The 19,704-nt window shown below is 42.7% G+C and overlaps 1 protein-coding gene and 1 long non-coding RNA gene across 7 annotated transcripts in view; one reads left to right on the forward strand and one right to left on the reverse strand.

The window, feature by feature from the left end:
* The window catches only part of ARHGAP28 (Rho GTPase activating protein 28), a 223,163-nt gene extending 218,597 nt beyond the window's left edge, over positions 1–4,566 (forward strand). For all 6 annotated transcript variants that reach the window (XM_039218727.1, XM_039218725.1, XM_039218726.1 and 3 more), the window contains one exon: positions 896–4,566. In XM_039218727.1, coding sequence (XP_039074658.1) covers positions 896–990 — 95 coding nt within the window. In that variant the 3' untranslated portion in view covers positions 991–4,566. The remainder of the gene's footprint in view (positions 1–895) is intronic.
* Positions 4,054–18,910, reverse strand: LOC120221365. The gene is made up of 3 exons (XR_005525791.1): positions 18,760–18,910; positions 18,218–18,278; positions 4,054–4,112 (listed from the first exon to the last, which is right to left on the reverse strand). It is a non-coding gene; the product is annotated as an uncharacterized LOC120221365 (long non-coding RNA).
* Positions 18,911–19,704: the final 794 nt, after the last annotated feature.

A 19,704-nucleotide genomic window follows, 5' to 3' on the forward strand; every position in this document is an offset into this window, starting at 1 on the left:
GTGATTTCCATTCCCTCACCTCTTGCAGGTGTTTGCCACTGTGTCACCTTCTCGAAGACACCTTTCAGGACCTCACTCTCTCTAGGTGTACCTTACCAGGCTTTGTTGTTCTCTCATGTTCTCATCACCACCAGACTTACTTTAGATCATATTTGCTTATTTGCTGGTTGCCTTTTACCACTTTGAGAACTAAGTGCCCTGAGGGCAAGTGGTTTTGATTATCTGATGTATTTCTGTACCTTTAGCCCCTGGAAGAGTACCTGGAATATCGTCACTTTCAAGAAATACTTGATAAATGAATGAGTGAATGAAGCAAGCAGTCAAATATTGATAGTTTTGTTTGATACTTTGGTATACTTTTCAAACACACTGTACATAAAGATTTTCAAATGTATTTGCTTCATGGAATGATTCGTTGTTGTTGTTGTTATCATTTCTAGATCTCCTGCCTGTGGGCATTGCATCCGTAGTAAAGAAACAAAATGACCATTCCTAAAATGAATGTAATTTTAATCTTTTCTCGGCCTGGTCAAGTTATTATCTGTAAAACCGTTAGAGGACATGTATTATTTTATAAATCATCAGTTTATACCTTAAACAAGTTCTCTCCAAATTTTCCTGATTTCATATGGTGAGTCTAGGGAATAATTTGCCCACATCTTTCCACCATTTTGCATGGGATTTATGTGAAGTATTTCACAGTGAGAAGGAAACAAAAAGAGGGAAAGAGGAAGGCAAGAAGGCAGGCCGACTAGCTTTGCTAAGGAGACTTTACTATGTATCTACTTACTTTTGGCTGAGAGATTGGCCTTCACACCTTCCAACACACACATGCATGTGCACACATAGAAGCGTGCGCTGTCAAAACCATTCTCTGATTCTCTCTTTCCTTTAGGGCAGCATTGCTTGGATCCAGATGCTTATATATTGGATGTATATCATGTAAATCCTCAAGCAGAGTGGGTGATTAAACCCCAACCAAGTTTTTGAAATACCCTCCAAGATGGCAGCTATCAAGTATCACATGCCAGGATTCTACATTTGGTAGGAAAAAAAGCGAGACTACTTGTGACATGTGTGCTCCAATAACCCTCTTGGTGTTTCTCAGCCCAAGTGGTGTCTCCCGGCACTGTCAGCGTGAACCGTGGAGGAGGCGCTGGTTGACTCTCTGAGCTGGGGCTTTCTCCTGTGCTTCCTGTGAAGAGTGAAGGAAAGATGATGTGATCCTTCCAGAAGAAAGGCCAATCTAGTGTGTGGAACTCTAGTCATTTCTAGTACTTTGACTTCACAGCAGAAATGAACTTGGCCCTATACCTAGAGATAAGAAACACTTCTTTATGTAGCAAACGCTACCAAAGACAAGAGGTGGAAGAGAGTCATTTTTATACCTGTGTTACATATACGGGTGGACCTTTTTGAACAAGAATGCCAGAAATATCAATAATTTCTGCTCTGCAAAATAATTCAGATCTACTTTTCAAAGGGAATCAGTTTCTAAAGTTATGCATACGATATTTATGCTCTGACTTGCTCGCAAATTGAAGGAGGACGAACTTCTCTCGAAGGAACACTGTATTGTTACGTATGTCGTACTGTATTATGACGATCAGCATTCTGGTGCAAATGACCATTTCTCTATCGTGGACTGTTGAAAATTGCTATTTTTAAAGCTTCTTCTCTGATGAGCACTGGTCCCCATAGCAAAGGTTAGTCCAACAGAGGGTGTCCTTACTCTCTCATAACTTCTGTGTAGCTAATAATCACAGAACCTCGATTTTCTCATCCTGATTCTGGTGCTCAACGAATAGCTTTCTCTGTGCCAGACACAGATTTCCTTTCCTGATCAAACATATCATTTTTTATATTTCACAATTGTAGATAGTCACTTCTGCCACCCCAACTTAAAAATATAGAACTGCCTTTATCCAACTGTTCTTTATCCAAGAATACTGAAAAATACTGTTATATCCAGATTTTATATGCTGTAGAAGCATATTTTGTTTCTGTTCATCAGCCGTAGACATGGCCAAGCACTGAGGACTAGGCTCGGGCTTTAAAATCAGATGCAGTTTTGGCAAAGCTGGAAAACGGTCTCCCCGTGCAGACCCTACGGAGCCGTTTCCCAGACGGGCACCTGGTGGGAACATACACTGCTCCACGAGCTAATGCAGAGCAAATGGGAAACGTGCCTAGGGGTCAGACGGCTCTGCCTTTCCTCTGCACCTGCACATACGCTTCTTCCAGGGTTAGCTAGAAATGGGGACAGGAGCATTTATCCCACATGCATGCTTTGGATTAGAATCTGCAGATTGGGATTTTGATGAATTTGTATCAGTTTTACTGAGATTTTATGCCCAGAGGACTCTCTTCTGCAGTTCAAACAGTAAAGTTGCTCACAAATACAGAAGACATTTCATCTACTTAGCAATTCTCAAAACATAATGTGATGATAACTGAAGCCCATGTATAGAAGAAATCTTTCATATGCTGCATTATGCCTTGATATCTCTTAAAACATTATTTGTATTCACCATGTAGATAATTGTGTTTCTGGCCATTAATATTTTGTTATATTTTTTATAAAGAACTCAAATATCCATTTGTTTTATTTGTTTGAGAATTTTTATTTCCCGTGCCTGAAAACCCATTAGAAGATAAATGCGTTTCTATCAGTTTTTATTTATTCCTACATTTCCTCAGTTTTCGGTGGTTGGCTAATCGATGGCATGTGAGTTTACATGATGAATTTCAAGAGTTCAGAAAAATACTTTTATCACTTGATACTTCAGATGACAGAAATAAACATTTTACTTTAGGCAGACATAACATGGCGGTAATTTATACCCACACACATGGAAGAAAATCTTCAAATTCGCTACCTTATGCTTCCATGTATATATAAAAACAGGGACTGATTTTTCTTATTGTGTTTCCTGTAATTTAGCATCGTTAAATTCTACCGTGTTCATATAGAAGATTTACAACTCGTATTAATTTTCCTATCTTTGAACTGAAAACACAGTAGAACCCATACATAAGTTCTAAGCATTTTGAGATTCACTCCACTTATCATTTGTAAATAAGTAGGTAACAGATGACAGGTAAAAAACAGTACATTTCTGAATTTCTTACCCCCTTTTGTGTGGTGTCAGAGGTCAAAGATTCAGCTGAGTCCATAGCTTTAGGTTAATCACTTGAATGTATTTAAGGATGTGTGACAACTTTCAAATAGCTATGTAATATGGAAGGGCCATGTCAGTCCCACTGCCTTTCGACTTAACTTTTATTCTTTGTCATAGGATAACTGACTGATTTGAGGAGAATTTTCAGGAGACACACAGACCAATTTTTGTATGAGTAGAGGTTCTTTTTACTAACTTTATTCTTAAGGAATAAACAAACCTCTACAGTTACAATTCAAAGATGTCTGTCAAATAATTACTCAAACTATTTTTGCTTTGTCAAAGGTGGTTTTAAAATATTACAGTAGTCAATAAAATTGAGTAGTGTGTTTGCAAACAAGAGAAGACTCAGGTCCCCAGGCTTCTAGATCCAGTTTTCACTAGCTTCCCACCTAGGAAAATAATATCCCGGGAAGTATTGGAGAAAGTTAACATTTTGGTGACACCCAGGAAAACCCCTAGAGCTGGCTCATTGTTTTCTGCATTCTGTGAAGGAGGATCCCTTTGGTTAGCAGCTCATGGGGAGATATGATTCTTGGAGTCAGTGATCTTCAAAAAAACTGGAATATTAATTTCAATACAATGTGTATACAGTATAAACTACCTCACTTGCCTTTCTTGGGGAAAAAAAACGCATGGACTTTAACAGTTTTTGTTACAAACTGTCCCTGGGTCTTATTATTATTTAAGTCACTTCAGTTAGCTTTCAATGTACATTTAATGATATACATTTAATGATATAAAATATTTGTAGCGAAAGCTTTAAAGCCAAAAATACTCTGTAACTGTGACCTGTGGTATACTCTGATAGAAGTCTGTTCCTTAGTCATTGTCTTGTGTGTTTCACCACGTGCAGTGCAGGTTTTCAAGCGCAGGGATTAAGAGTCATCTCTTCTTCCCGGCATTTTCAACTGCTTTCCCCATATTGCACTTGACAGAAAAGAACATGAGATTAAAATCCCCTTCTTTCTATCAAGCATATCTCAACTGTTTTTCACAAATGTTTTACATGCCTGAAAAGAATATATATTATGGGATTAAATAGTTCCTAGTTTCTGACAAGCATTTTCAACTGTTTTCCATAAATATGTCATTTAACAAAAAATAGTATGACATGGATTAAAATGTTTCTTTCAAACATTTTAAATGGTTTAACACACGCATATACACACATACACCTTAATTCAAAAACAACATCTTTTTCTTTCAGCCATTTTTCAACTACTTTCTAAAACTCTGTGACCGGATTAAGAAATGATGTAATGTTGTGAGAAATGCCAATGTTTTTATGTTGTCTCCCATCTCAAAAGCTAATATTCAATCATCTGTTTTGGCTTCCATTGTTAAATCTGTATGTTGCATTTTATCCATAAAAATAAAGAGAAAAAAAGGAAAACATTGTCCCAAGAATTCTTATGTTCCACCGGCCTGAGGGCACCATGTGCCTGGTGAAAGACGGGGGCTTTTGGGGTGACTGGGTGGCTCAGTTGGTTAAGCCTGACTCTTGATTTCACTTCAGATCATGATCTCACGGTCATGAGATCAAGCCCCACGATGGACTCTGTGCTGGGTGTGGAGCCTGCTTATGATTCTCTCTCTCTCTCTCTCTCTCTCTCTCTCTCTCTCCCTCCCTCCCTCTCTCTCTCTCTCTCTCTCTCTTCTCTCTTCTCTCTCTCCCTTTTCCCCTCCCTTTCCCTCCTCTCGTGGGCACACTCTCTCTCTCTAAAAAAAAAAAAAAAACGAGGCTTTCAAGTCAGCAGGCACATGTGTGTGTCCTCTGTCATTCATTAGCTAGATGGCAGCCTTGTGCACAAGCTATGTGGCACTACAGTAATGAATTTTGTGATGTTTTTAATGTCTTTAAAAAACAACAAAAAAACTTTTCAACAGATACAGAAAAGACATTTGACAAAATTCAATACCCATTTATGACTTTTTTTTAACTCAACATTTTACTGTATATCTTGTGCAAAAGGCAAGAAAGAAAAGGCATCATGATTAAAAAGAAAACAGTCTCTATTTGGAAATGATACGAGCATTTATATGAAAAAGCCTAGAATATCTTCAACTATTAGAACTAGTAAGAGAATTGAGCATGGTCACAGCATATAAGACTATTCTGTAAAAATCAATAGTATTTTTTTAAGGTTTTAATTTCTTTGTTTTGAGAGAGAGCACACGCACACATGGGAATGTGAGCCGGGGAGGGGCAGAGAGAGAGGGAGACAGAGAATCCCAAGCAGGCCCCGTGCTGTCAGTGCAGCACAACGTGGGGTTCAATCTCACATACTGAGAGATCATGATCTGAGCCGAAATCGAGAGTTGGACACTTAACCGAATGAACCGTCCAGGTGCTCCAAAGTCAACTGGATTTTTTATGTATTAGCAGCAAACAACTGGAAAATAAAGGTCTTAATTTCCATTTCCTATAGCATCAAAAAACATGTTTACAAAACTAAAAAATACTTTTGGTAGAAATTAAAGAATAGCTAAATAAATGTAGAGACAGATCATGTTTCTGTATGGGAAGAGATGGATGGAAGAACATCAGCAAGATGTCAGTTCCTCACAAATAGATCTGTAGATTATTACAGATTGTAGGTATTAACCATCCCAAGCATAACACCAATAGGCTTTTTAGGTAGAAATTGGCAAACTAATTATAAAATTTGTATGGAAATGCAAAGGATCTAGAACATCTAAAGTGATCTTACCCCAAAAAGAGAACAAAGTTAGATTAAGAATGAGGGATTTCAAGACTTACTATAAAGCTACAGCTATTAAGGTAACATGATACAAGATAATATAATAAGATCAACACTTACATCAGTAAAACAAAATAGCACTGAAAGAGGTGCTCACTTATACCGTCATCTGATTTTCAATACAGGTGCCAAAGTTATTAACCTTATGGAGAAAGGAAACTTTCTACAGAAGGGGCCAGGGCAACTAGATATATATATCACAATGTCTACAAAACTTCATCCAAAAAGGATTAGAGTGTTAATTATAATGCTTGAAACAACACCTTCAGACTTGAGAATAGGCAAAGCATTCTTAGGAACAGAAAACAACGCTTTTAAAGGAAAAAAATTGATAAATTAGACTTCAACCAAAGTTAAAACTGCTGCTTATCCAAAGAGACCATTAGGAAATCAAGCAAACCACAGATTAGGTAAAGAGATATTTGTAAAATATATATTTGACAAAAGACTGACATATATAACAAATTCTCTAATGAAAAATAAGCGCACTTTTGAAATGGGCATAAGACTTGAACAGACACTTCTATGAAAGAAGATAACACAAATGGCTAATAAGCACATATAAACACATTCAACATCATATGCCATTAGGGAAATGCAAAACACACCACAGGGAGATACCACTACACCCCCACTGGAATGATTAAAATTAAAAAGATTGATCATGTTGAATGTAGAAGAATCAGAACTCTTATACTTGCTGATATAAAATGGGGCAGCCATTTTGGAAAGGGTCTAGCGGTTTCTGTCAGACCAACCACCAGCTGCTGAGTACAGATGATAACATAAATGAATCTCAGAAACATTATGCCGAGTGAAAGAAGCCAGACACAAAAGGCTACACGCTGTACCACAACTGGTAGGACTGGCAGTGCTGAACAATTTTAGGAGAGAAAACCCAGAACAATGGAGCCTCTGTGGGGGTGGATATGGAGACTGAGTGGAAGGGGCGTGGGGCCTTTCTGGGGAATGGTAACATTCTATATGTGCCATCCAATACAGGACCACTGGCCAGGCCACGTGGGCATGCTGAACACCTAGAATGTGACTGGTCTGAACTGAGATGTGTTCCAGACTTCGAAGACGTAAGTAGGAAAGAATATAAAACATCTCAGTAGTAGTAGTTTACTATTGCATGTTAGATTCCAATATTTTATATATTTAAAATGATATATTAGGAAAATAAATGTCAGCAGATTCTTTTTACTTTCTTAATGTAACTAGTAGAAAATTCTATAATTCTAAAATTATAATGTAACATATAATTCTAAGTTATATATGTGACTTGAATTACATTTCTATGGGACAGTATTATTTTATATTTTGATAAGTGAGTTAGAAAGATGTATTTGTCAAAACTCGGTGAATGCTTCCTTACTATTTCTGCATTTCATTATATGTAAATGTTACCTCAAAAGAAAATAATTTGCAAATAAGAAATATTGAACTTTAGATAATGGTATGCGTACTGGAGTATTTCAGGGGAAGTGTATTGGTGTCTGTAGCTTATTGTGAAATGTATAAAAATAAGATGAATCAATCAATAGAAGGATAGGTATGCATCAGGCCAAATATAGTAAAATATTTATGATGGAAGGTTCATAGGTATACCAGTATTCAATATAATATTCTCTATGCTTGAAATTTTCTGTAGAATTTTGAAAGAAACAATTCTTAACATAAAAACATAAAAGCAGATTAAAGAGAATCAGGACTTTGGGCAATGCTGGGGTTCTCCTTAGATGTTTCTTTTTATCTTCGCCATAGTAAATTACACTTGCTCTGGGTGGGGGTAAGAAGGAAAGTGAACGGGGGAGTATGCTTTTGAAAAGTTTTACCTGAACTATGTCAACTGGTGAGCATATGTGTATTCTTAACAATTTGCTTATGGGGGCACCTGGGTGGCTCAGTCCTTTAAGCATCCGATTTCAGCTCGGGTCATGATCACATGGTTCGTGGGTTCGAGCCCCGCATCGGCCTCTGTTCCGACAGCTAGTTCAGAGCCTGGAGGCTGCTTCAGATTCTGTGTCTTCCTCTCTCTCTGACCCTCCCCTGCTCACGCTCTCTCTCTCTCTCTCAGAAATAAAAAAAAAAAAAAAAAAAATTAAAAAAATTTTTTAATTTGCTTATGAGCTTCTAGGTAACAATAATTCATTCTCAGTATTTGCTTTGCACCTCACCACATGTTCCCTCACTGCGCAGCTGCGGGCCAATGCTGGGGCGTAACTTGTATCCTTAACTGACAGGGGCTTCTCTCCCATCAGTGACCCTCACACACTACATGTCACCCCATGCCACCCCAGGGCCCAAGCCCAATGACTTAACAACAATCTGAACATAGAAGTACCAAAATCAGTAAGAACACATCCATCACTAATAATTAAGTGAATTCACCACTCTAATAATCCATTGCCAAACAGGGTTGTGGAAGCTATTTGGTAGTGTCAAAAATCTTTCAATGATGCAACAACTTTTTATTTTATTTTATTTATTTACTTTGAGAGAAGAAAAAGAGTGCGCATGAGTGAGGAAAAGACAGAGAGAGGGAGATGGAGAGAATCCCAAGCAGGCTCTGCATTGTCTGTGCAGAGCCCCACGCGGGGCTCAAACCCACCAACCTTGAGATTATGACCTGAGCTGAAATCAAGAGTCAGATGCGTAAGCCACCCAGATCTGAGCCACCCAGATGCCCCATCACCTCTTATTTTAAAGGAGTGACTTCTTGCTTCAGTTTAAATAACTGAAATAGTTACAAAGTAATCCAGTTCTAACAAGCAATCCGGGGTTATTCCCTTCTCAATTATATTCTCAATTATATAATCTCTAGCCCTACAACTCTTGATTCAGCAATACAGTAGTTCAAGAAGTATTATCTAGTGATGCAGATAATAAACACAAAATATACTGAACATAAAAATTTAAGTTTAGCAAGTTAACATCGCTCCATGACATTTTGCCCATAGTTATAAGCAAAAGGTTCACCAAACAATCTCAGGGTGCCTGTGTGCCGTTAGCAAGCAGCCTCTATTAAAAGGAGCATAAGAATTTACAAATTTCAAGAGTTTGCTTGATAACAACAAATAACAGTACCTGGTTCATCTTTTGGACGCCATGTAAAATCGTCATGCAGAGATTTTCAAAGAGAGTCACCACAGAGCAAACAGCCCCAGGTGTTTCTCTGAGGTTGAGGTCTTCTTCCTCCATAATTCATACAGAGGGATGGGCCTGAGGAATTATTTTTTCCTTGGTCTTACTGTACCCAATAGAGCCAGAACCACATATCAATACATTGCACTGCCCATCATGTGGAGGCAAAGGTTTTCTGTTTCAGGAGGAAAAGGCTACAAAACTCCTGGTTTAGAAGCATCGATCTGCATCATAAGATCTACCCAATGTTCTGGAACCAGTACAGCTAACATATTCTCTTACCAGGTTCCCAGAAGCAAGAAGCAAGAAAGTTAACCTACAGTCAGATGGCCATAGAGATAAAGTTCACGTCAACTCTTTTTTTCAAGTCCCTCCCTCCATAATGTATGATCAACCCAGTTAACATACAGATATATGAGAAATACATATATGATCATTAGGATTTGGCTTTTTCCATGAGACAGCAATCTTCCCTTCATCTCTTAACCAATCCATTTAGTATATAATCCAATTCATCTTAATAGAGCTCCAATTATCTTTTTCCGGGAGATGTTTCATGTTTACATCAAATAACAGCACATGATATTTAAATGCATCAAATCATGGTGCTGCGTAATTTTTATCCAGCTTATCAAAAATATCCCTTTAAACGTTCCATACTTAGCATGTCTCAAAGTGAATTTTTAAACCTCTATGCCAAAATCCATGCTAACCATATACTGTTTTTTTAAGATCTCAGTTAAGAGCAACAGTTTTTAGTTCCTCAAGTCAAAACTCTTGAGTCCCTTGGATCCTTTCTTGTCATGGCCCACATCAACCCAGTGGTAAACTATGGGGTGGCGGGGGTGGGGGGGATGGACCAAGTTTGAAAGCACAGCCATATACTGGTCCTAAAAGAACACAGATAGGCCCAAGGCCTTCTGGCTTGAACTTGTCAACATTTAGATCCTGTCACTTTACCTCTAAAAATAGCCTGTCTTTATCCCAGAGAACTTTCCGCTCTCCCGGGGTCTGTCACTAGACAGTAGCGAGGATTTGGGTTCTATTCCAGCACTGGTCAGTGAGCTGAGCTGAAGAATAGTTGAGGGTACGTTGCTGTCGTTGTCCTCTTGTGTTGGAATGGAACTCTCCAGCAGACAGAAGTTCTTCACATCATGCCTTCATGTGGGGTCAGTGGGGAGGAAGGGCCTTTAAAGCTTTTCTCGAGCCCATGGTTGAAGTCAGATGCCCTGTGGTCACACACCCAGGAGCACACTGGGGGACTTTGGGATGACTAGGAGAGGTGGGCGGGGAGCACTTCCTCGTGTTCCTCCCTGCATAGGTATATGGCACTCCATTTGCCTTTTTGACCTCCCCTGGTGTGGGCAGAGGGCTCTGAGTACCCCAGTGTAGATGGCAATTTTGTTGGGTCCTCCACGATCAGGCCGGACCTGCCTTGTACTCTTTCCCATTACACCGGCGTCCCTGTTTCAACTAGGGAACTTGTATCTCTCATGTCGCCATTCCAACCACCTGACCCCAACAGTCCCACTATTAAAGTGAAAGTACTTTGTCGGCTAGGCTGTTCTAAGTGCTCCTATTATATATACAGCCTACAAATAATAGTTACAGCTACCTTTTTAGAGCCTTCACATTCCTTTCTATCCGAGTGTACCATAACTTAGCCCTTGATTTGATAGTGTTTTAAGGTGCACGTATGCCTCTGGTCCTAGCGATTTTGTTATTTTGAGTGTGTGTGTGAGCAGAGGAAGGGCAGAGAGAGCAGGAGAGAGAGAATATCAAGCAGGCTCTGTACTGTCAGGGCAGGCCTGGACATGGGGCTCAATCTCGTGACTCATGAGATTATGACCCGAGCTGAAATCAAGAGCCGGATGCTTAACCAACTGAGTCTCCCAGATGCCCCGATCCTAGCAATTTTTGTAGAGCATTTTCTCCATTTTCATTTCACCATCCAGTTCAAGTGCTAAGCTAGCATTTCATAAATATTTATGAAATATTCAATATTCAGTCACATATCATTCCTAAATACCATGAATGTTAGAGACAGACTGAATGGAACATCAGTATTTTATCATAGAAGACCTATTTGTTGGGACTTACCCTCCTGGTCAAAGAAGTCTTTTTTAGGAGCTTTGACACACATTAAAGTACCTGGCAAATGAATGCCTTGGCAACTTCACTGGTATTTCTCAGGGACTCAAGGGATTGACAGAAGACACTAAGAAAATTATAATCAAATATAACTTCATTGCTCTGCTCCTTTCATTTGAAAAGTGGGTGATTGCTACCTACTAGCAACCATTCTTCACCTAGGGCACATTTCCCCTCCAGGAGCTTGTGAGAAAACAGTCATCTTGTTTTATAATGTCAGGATAAAATGAGAATACCATCTAAAGCTAAAAGTGTTAGGAAATTGGAAGACGGGGAAAAAGGAACAAAGACTGGGTGAAAAAATACAATACCCTAGAGAATAAAAAGGGAAGTCTGTGGGGTACAATTGTAATTGGTCCTATTTTTCCCATAATTGATGAATTACCCAGTGTTTCATTGAGGATCTTCACACCTGGGTCCAAAAGTAACATTGGGTCTGTAATTGTCAAAATTTCCTTACCTTGTCCCGGAGCTGAGATTATACCCGACTCGCTGAATGGGTAGAATAGCTTTCCCACATTTTGTCTTCAACTTTGAAATAATGTGTTAAAAGTTTAAGGGAGGTTTGGAAGAGAGGGGTTGCAAAGGGGCATGAAGAAACCTTTGGGGGTGATGTGTTCATTATCCTGAATGTGGAGATGGTTGCAGCGAGGTATACATATGCTAAAAACACATCCAACTGCACACTTTAAATACATGAAGTTTATTGTATGTCAATTATACCTCAATAAAGCTATAAAAAAAACACGAGGCCTGGACTCTGTGCTTGGGCTCTGAAACATGGCAGCGGTATACTGAATTCCCATGCCTAACAGACCCTGGGAGAGAACCGTGCTTTGCCCACTGCTATTAATGAGGAAATACCAAAAAACGCTTACCACAGGGAAAATGTTAAGGTCACTAGACTGTCAAGAAGGACAATCAAGAATATCTCCTGTGAAAAATGATAATTTCCAGTGAAACGATTTCTGGGAAGAGGCAGGATCGTTGTGTGCTCCTTCCCAGTATTTCAGACAGTCCAAGATTCCTAAGGCTAACGACTTCAAAGCTGGTTTGAGACGGAAGTGCGTTACCTTCACACCGTTTCTTATGTACCTGCTACAGCTGTCGGAATTATAGGTTCCAGATTACAGTCGGCACTGGGTCATAGGGACAATGGGAAAGACTTGAGGAGGCCTGCAGAGTACTCAAACACACAACCTGTTGGGACACATGGTGGCAGGGTGGTATATATAGGGCCTCGCTTTAGCCTTCCTTGAGTTCCAGATGAATGTGTCAGCTTGGCCAGCGTTCCTCTTACGAATTCTAAATGGATCTCAATGAAACCACAATTTGACATTCTTTAAGAAGGAACTACCAAAGCCAGCCTTAAATAATTCGAAAGGGAGAGTGAAATTTGATGCACTAGACAAAAAGAACCTATCTGATCTTCCCTGCAACGACTGTAGGTGTTAGAGGAGATGAAGTTTCTATTGTCTTCCATAGACACAGAGGAACTTTTGTTACGGCTACAGGACAATTCTGCAACAGGAAGTATGAACTCCTTCCAGAGTGGGTCACTCAGTGGTCAATGCAGTCCACACAGAAAATGGCTCCCAGGGCACCTGGTGGCCTCAGTCAGCTGAATGACTGACTTTAGCTCAGGTCATAATCTTACGGTTCATGAGTTCAAGCCCTGCATTGGGCTTGCTGCTGTCAGAGCCAAACCCACTTCCGATCCTCAGTTCCCCCTCCACCACCCCTCCCACCCCCAGCCCTTCCTCTGCTTTCTCTCACAAAACTAAACATTCGAGAAAACTGCTCCCAACCACCAGCACAGTGGGTTGAGAAAGCAGTTTAAACCACCCGCACAGATTTCTGTCCCCAAGAGGAGTACATTCCTTAAAAAACGTCTCCCCCACAAAAATCGGCATTCCTACTGTTACAAAAAGGTCTAAAATTAGGGGGGGAAAGGGGTTTTAGAGTGTCTTCCCATTTTGTGCGCTCTTGCATCTCGGGCTTGCATAAAGTGGCTAGACACAGCCCCTGGCCTTCAGTTTGGCAAAGGTTGAGGTTGCTCAGACCACTGCAGGGATGCCTGTCCCTTGCGAGTCTGGAAATGAATGGGGAAAGTCCGGCTCTCACCTGGATCAGAAGAGGGCCCTGCAGATGCACCCGCAAGCTGGCTGATCCTTGGGATAGCGTGCCCCATGGTGCCCTCCAAACCAGACCGATCATGGATTCCTCCCCAGAGGAGACGTGGCTGCTGCCTCCTCTTGGGGGGAGAGGGGGGAATACTCTCTCCGTCTTCCTTTAATGAGGGACACTTGCTCAAGATAAACTGATCAAAATAAATCAGTAAAAGAAGACATATCAGGACACAGAAGTGCAAAATGACATGCTAGAAGCCTCCACCTGAAGGTACCCTGCCCGCCCCCCCCATTCCCCACAATAGGACTACAAGCACCAGATGCAGAAGTTTTGTCTGAAGCGGAAGTGACGTGCCAGCGTTCACGAAGAGCAAAGATGTTCTTAAAAACCCACTGATGCACCAAACTCTCCATGCCCTATCTGGAGAGATTCCATGAACTCTCCCATTTACTATAGGAATTCCTTTTGGCTCGTGTCAGCTACAGCTGGCTTATCATCAATCCTGAAGCCGCCGTCACTGAGGTCTACCAAGGACAATTATCTGAAGTCCGGAAAATCCACACACAGAGAAGACTGGAAGTCCCAGGCCGACACTTGGGCCTGACCTCAGTGTAGCTGACACCTGGGTCTGACCTCATTGTAGTCACACCCGGCCCCACTAGGATTTCCACGGCGCTCTGTGGAAGGTGGAATACAGTTTGCTCACACTTCAGTTCCTCACACTTCGATGCTCCTCAAAAAGGTCTTCAGTGGACACGAAGCTGCTGAAGCCTCGGCTGTGACCGAGGTGGGGAGCGGGACACAGCGACGAAACCCACGAGACTGATGCTAAGGCCAGCTTTAAAGCCAGGCCGCCACATCAGAGGACTTGACGAGCCATAGAACTCTGTGTCTGTTCAGACTGCATGTGTTTCTCTGGTATACTGATGCCTTCTTATTTGGGGGTGCATTTGTTCCCTGAAGTGAAGATTCCCCTGAAAATTGCAAGGCCCATATTATAATCTACTTCTCTAGAAACTACCAGAAGTAGGATTACTGGCATCCTCCACTGAGTAGCTCTTTGTATCTTTAAATTGTTTTTAATCGTACACTTTACAAATACACTTTATTTGGGAAACAGGAAAAAGGCTCATTTTGGCAAGACTTACCCGTAGAAGGAAGCCCCGAAGAATAAAATGTCAGGGATTAACAATTTCTAGAAATAAGTCCACAAGAGTATTACCTTAGAAGAAAGATGTAACTGAATCATGGTTTCGCTACCTGCCACGACTGCTATTTGAGGCCAGCTAGTTCTTTGTCGCGGGGGCCTATTCTGGGCATGGGAGGGTGGTTAGCAGCCTCCCTAGCCTCTACCCACTCGTCCCCTTCTCCCTCAGTTGTGACAACCAAAGTATTTCCAGACGAATGTCCCCTGTGGGACAAAATTGCCCCTTGCTGAGACTCGCTGAACCACATCTCTTTCATGAATGTGATTATCTGGTGTAATATTCTATTCGTGTTCTACTTCGAGAGAGAGCATAGGGCCATAGAAATTTCATTCCTTGATGTTATTTTTACCTTTTTTTTTAATAAGAAAAAGATTATAAACTTTGGTGGGGGGAGGGAAGACACTTAGGTCTGTTTTGAGTTCAGAGCCTCTACCATTAGGCTGGGAAATGTACAAGCGGGCCATTCTACCCTGTGTTTCTGGAAAGGCTCACGAGGAAAGGACATTTGCAAAGTATTTTTCACAAGCGGCTTTGTGAGCAGCTAAAACAATGAAAGCCCCAGATACTGTTAAGAGGATGGGCAGGTCTTAGGGATTAATCCGGGAACCGCGAAAGGAGAGATGCAATTACTCTTTTAGAAAACTAACTTCTGTCTGTGGACACCTCGTAGATTTCATGACTGCCATGCAGGGCGCTGTACAAAACTGCTAACAAACTCACTCCTTCCTTCCAGGAGCGTGGAGCCCAATCATGGGATTGAGATCACGCACGGGTCTTTCCGTGTCCCACCCTCCTCCTTTGCTGACTGCCGATTTGTTCATTGGAAGGTGCACCCCAATGTTCACTTTGGACAGCCTGCTCTGTCTGAGGGCAGAATTTGAGATGATTCTTCAGACCCTCCACAAAGTCAGGAGCAGGAGAAGGGCACAGTTTCTATACTTTCAAAGCCACTAAAAGGTGTTTTATCAGCTCTACATTAGTGGTTAGACCTTTCTTACTCCATCAGAGTAGATCATTGGTATCTGTGTCTAATGTTTCCTAATTACTCTGTTACTGATGGTAGGGAGAAAAAAATCCTGGATATGAAGCACCTCCCTTGCTAACTATAATCTCTAATACAATGGCATCCACTTTGGCAATGCCAATATGCAGAACAAGGTCATTCTCTGAGGTGGTATAAAAAAAAAAAATCCAGTGTGATAGTTACATCCCACTGGACTTTGTAGCTTTCCTTGACTGGCACTTGACAAAGATAACCCTGAGGTGAAGTAAATGTAGCTTTTGAAGAAGACACACCCAGTCCTCGGGGCTGAGCCAGCCTAGAGCAGCCTTTCTTGCCAAGTAAGCATTTTTGACAAGTGCCAATCATAAATTCCAGGACAATAGGATTCAAAGGGTGATGTGTCAGGGCGCCTAGGTGGCTCAGTTGGTTAAGTGTCCAACTCTTGGTTTTGGCTTGGGTTATGATCTCACAGCCTGTGGGATCGAGCCCCGTACTGGGCTCTGCGCTGATGGCTCTAAGTCTGCTTGGGATTGTCTCTCTTCTGCCCCCCCCGCCCCCACCCCTCTCTGGCCCACTTGTGCGTACTCTCTCTCTCAAAATAAAAAAAAGTTAAAAACAACAACAAAGTGTAGCCTGTGGCTTGGTGCCTGCTGGCAAACTACTGCTGGTCCAAGACAATGTAGACAGAAAGAACAGAAGGATGGTTTAAGAAATGTATGTGTAATAATGTGATGTTTCCCCAAAGCCCCGGGACGTGACCGATGAACTCCTCTCATTGACTAGGGTACAGAACTTGGTGAGGGCCGTGTGACAGGAGCTGTATACTTGTGCACAGGAGGACCGCCTTAATTTTGATAAATTTTTTTTCATTATTTTTATTTTTGAGAGGCAGAGAGAGACAGAGATGCAAGCAGGGGAGAGGCAGAGAGGAAGACCCAGAATCCGAAGCAGGCCCCAAGCTCTGAGCTTTAAGCATAGAGCCCGACCCGGGGCTCAAACCCAGGAAACGCGAGATCATGACCTGAGCCAAAGTCAGGCGCTTAACTGACTGAGCCACCCAGGTGCCCCAGGAGGACTGCTTTGCACTTATATCATTTTAAGATTTGTCAGCTATAATCCAACATAGGTGTTATAATCATTTTGACTTTTAATTAAGACTTTTTTTTAATGTTTATTTTTGAAAGAGAGAAAAGCAGAGTATGAGCAGGGGAGAGGCAGAGAGAGGGAGACATAGAATCTGAAGCTGGCTCCAGGCTCTGAGCTGTCAGCATAGAGCCCGACGCGGGGCTCGAACTCACGAACCGTGAGATCGTGATCTGAGCTGAAGTCAGACACCTAACCGACTGAGCCACTCAGGTGCCATTCTCTAATGAGTTTTTTAAAACAAAACATAGAAGTCATTTGGATATATCTTATCCCCTGCAAGTAATGTCATAAACCCAAATTATTTTAGATAAATTAACAAGAAGTAAACACATGTGTGTAATGACAAAATGCTATAAGCATAGTAGGGATTCTTTATATTGGTCACCTGTACACTTTACTTTCAATGAATGTGTACTGGTTTTAAAATTTTTTTCCTGTTTCATTTATTCTAATGATGGTTAATATAATGCAGGTTGATTCTGTGTCTTTAATTCAGGAAACTGGGTATGTATTATGTCTGTTTTTAATTTCATTTTTCTAGTAAATCATTTTTATAGTATTTTACAAAAATATCAGTCTACTATAGACAGGAAATTTTTAAATTTTTTTAAATTTTTTTTTAAATTTTTAAAATTTAAACTGATCTTTCATTATAGAGGATTTGAGAGACAAATTGCTTAATATGACATCTTCCCACAACTCTCCTCTGTGCCCTTTTTAATCTAAGTTTTTATCCCTTTGTTCCTAGGCACCTCCCCTCAAACTAGCCCCCACCTCAAGGGATATTTACCTGTTGTCAGGACTCTTTTATAGGTAAAAAGGCTACTTAAGGCTCTGAGAAATTAAGCTGTAATTAACAAAAAGCCTATATTGGTAGAGCTGATTATTGGAATCAGCAAATCTCACTGCTGGATTTAGAGGAAATACAGCTCAGTATCTCACCCAAATTTGGGAGTTGGTTCTAGAAAATACTGATTACAACAACAACGACAACAAAGTCCCACAGGATTTAGGTTTTATGCTGAGAGAACAGGCTCTGGGGTCAGTCTGCATACAGTCAAGCCCCCGATTCTGCTCCAACCTGCTGTAAGACCTTGGGCAAAGTACTTCTCTGATAGACTGTAGCCATAGTCTTTTCATTTGTAAAGTGAGGCTAATAACAATATCCACCATGCAAAACCCCTCCACTTTCTGAGACGGGAGTCACTAATTGTTAGCTCTTGTCACCCTTACTATGCAAAGCATCTTCACAGCGGCTATCAAAGTCCACCTCTGCCACAGGGTATGAGATAGCAGGGAAAACCTCCTTATCAGAATTTCAGAAGTGAGGAAGTAGGGCCTTGGGGAAATAAATGACCAACTCAAAACCAGAAGCAGAGAGACTTCTCATTTCCAAAACCATGCTTTTTGCACCATGGGGCTCACTGTTCCTGGCCAGTGATTGCCTGATCCCAGGGATGGGGGTGTTGTCAGCTCAGTCCTTACCTTTAATCAAGTCTAAATTGGTCTCCTGGCAGCTTCCATCTGTTGGGTCTGGACGCGCTCTCTGAAGCAAGAGAATAAAAATGGTATAGGACACTTGGGATCCCAAAGAGAGCTTGCCAGCTCCCAACTCCACACTAAAAGGCAGGAGCTTCCCACAGAACGGGCCACAGCCCAGGCTCCCCACCACCCTCAGCTGCCCACATCTAGAGATCTGGGGCGTCCTTTTGCTGCCCACAAACTCCCCCCAATTTCCCCAGTCTCTGAGAACCTCCCATGAAGAGATCAGGGGCCAGGTGAGCTCGGCCCGTTCCGGTGCTGCCTGCGCACACTCCTGTCCCCTCCGGATTGCTTTATCGCTGTAAGGCCACTCTGGGTAAATAGAATTATTATTACTCCGCTCTCCAATCTACTGAAACAAGATTATGAAAGGATAACACCTGGCTTCACTAGCAATCCCGCTGACTCCTCAGCAATCATTTTCGACACCTCTTGGTGAAAAACCACTGATCTAAGCTTCTCTCCCCCCACCTCTCAGGACTCACCGTGGCCTGGCCTCTCTCTTTACTGAATAACCACGCTGAAGCAGACGTTCATTGCAGCTTGGGGTGGCCGCGGTTCCCTGCTTTCTACAGAACTGAACACAAGCTTGCTACGAATGACCCTAACCGCAGGTGTGAGACCAAACTTCACAACCCTCCCCAACCGCCTAGCCAACGGCCACCAGCCACCCCGCCAACTGCCACCAACCGCTGCAGGTCGACCCCGCCCACTCGGCTCAACGGCTTTGCACGGCCGGGCCGGCCCCGCCCCCGCCGGCCCTCCTTCCCGCGCTCTGGCCCCGCCCCTCTGCTGCAGGTGGACCACGCCCGCTCCCTCAGGCGCCACGCCCACGGCCAGGCAGACCCCGCCCCCGCCGGGCTCTGATATCCCAAACCACGCCCCACCCCGCGGCAGCCCCGCCCCGGCTCTCAGCTCCCGGCTGGCGCTACCTTTCTCCGCGTGGCCAGCGTACACCTGCCTGCCCGCCTAGATGGGCCCGAGAGTCGAAGCTTCCAGTGCCTGGCCACATCCTAGTCCTCGCCTCACCACGGTGGCCCCAATGGCATGTCTCTGAAGGACTCTGCCCCGTGTTTCCCCGCTCTGTGCGCTGGAAGAGAGGGAACGAGCCGAGAGCACCGCGCATCTGCCGAACCCCGCGGGGCCGCATATTCCTTCAAGAGTCCGAGGAGGCCGACCCTGGGGACCGGCGCACGACGGGCCGTGGCGTGGTCGCTGCCGTCGCGTCCGCGCAGATCGTGTGACTCCTGAGACCCGGGACCCGGTGAGCAGGCTGACGGGTCCGGGGGGCGGTGCTACCCAGGCCGCCGGCGGGGCCAGACGCCCGCCGTGGTGCCCGCCGTGGGTACCGTTCCCGCCGAGGACCATTCGGGGTCCGGCAGTACCTGGGTGCGGAGACCCCGGCGGGGCCGCGGCCGGGGGTGTGAGGG

This window comes from Hyaena hyaena, unplaced genomic scaffold (genome assembly GCF_003009895.1).
Source record: "Hyaena hyaena isolate Hyena2069 unplaced genomic scaffold, ASM300989v1 scaffold_777, whole genome shotgun sequence".
In the NCBI taxonomy this organism is placed as follows: Eukaryota; Metazoa; Chordata; class Mammalia; order Carnivora; family Hyaenidae; genus Hyaena; species Hyaena hyaena.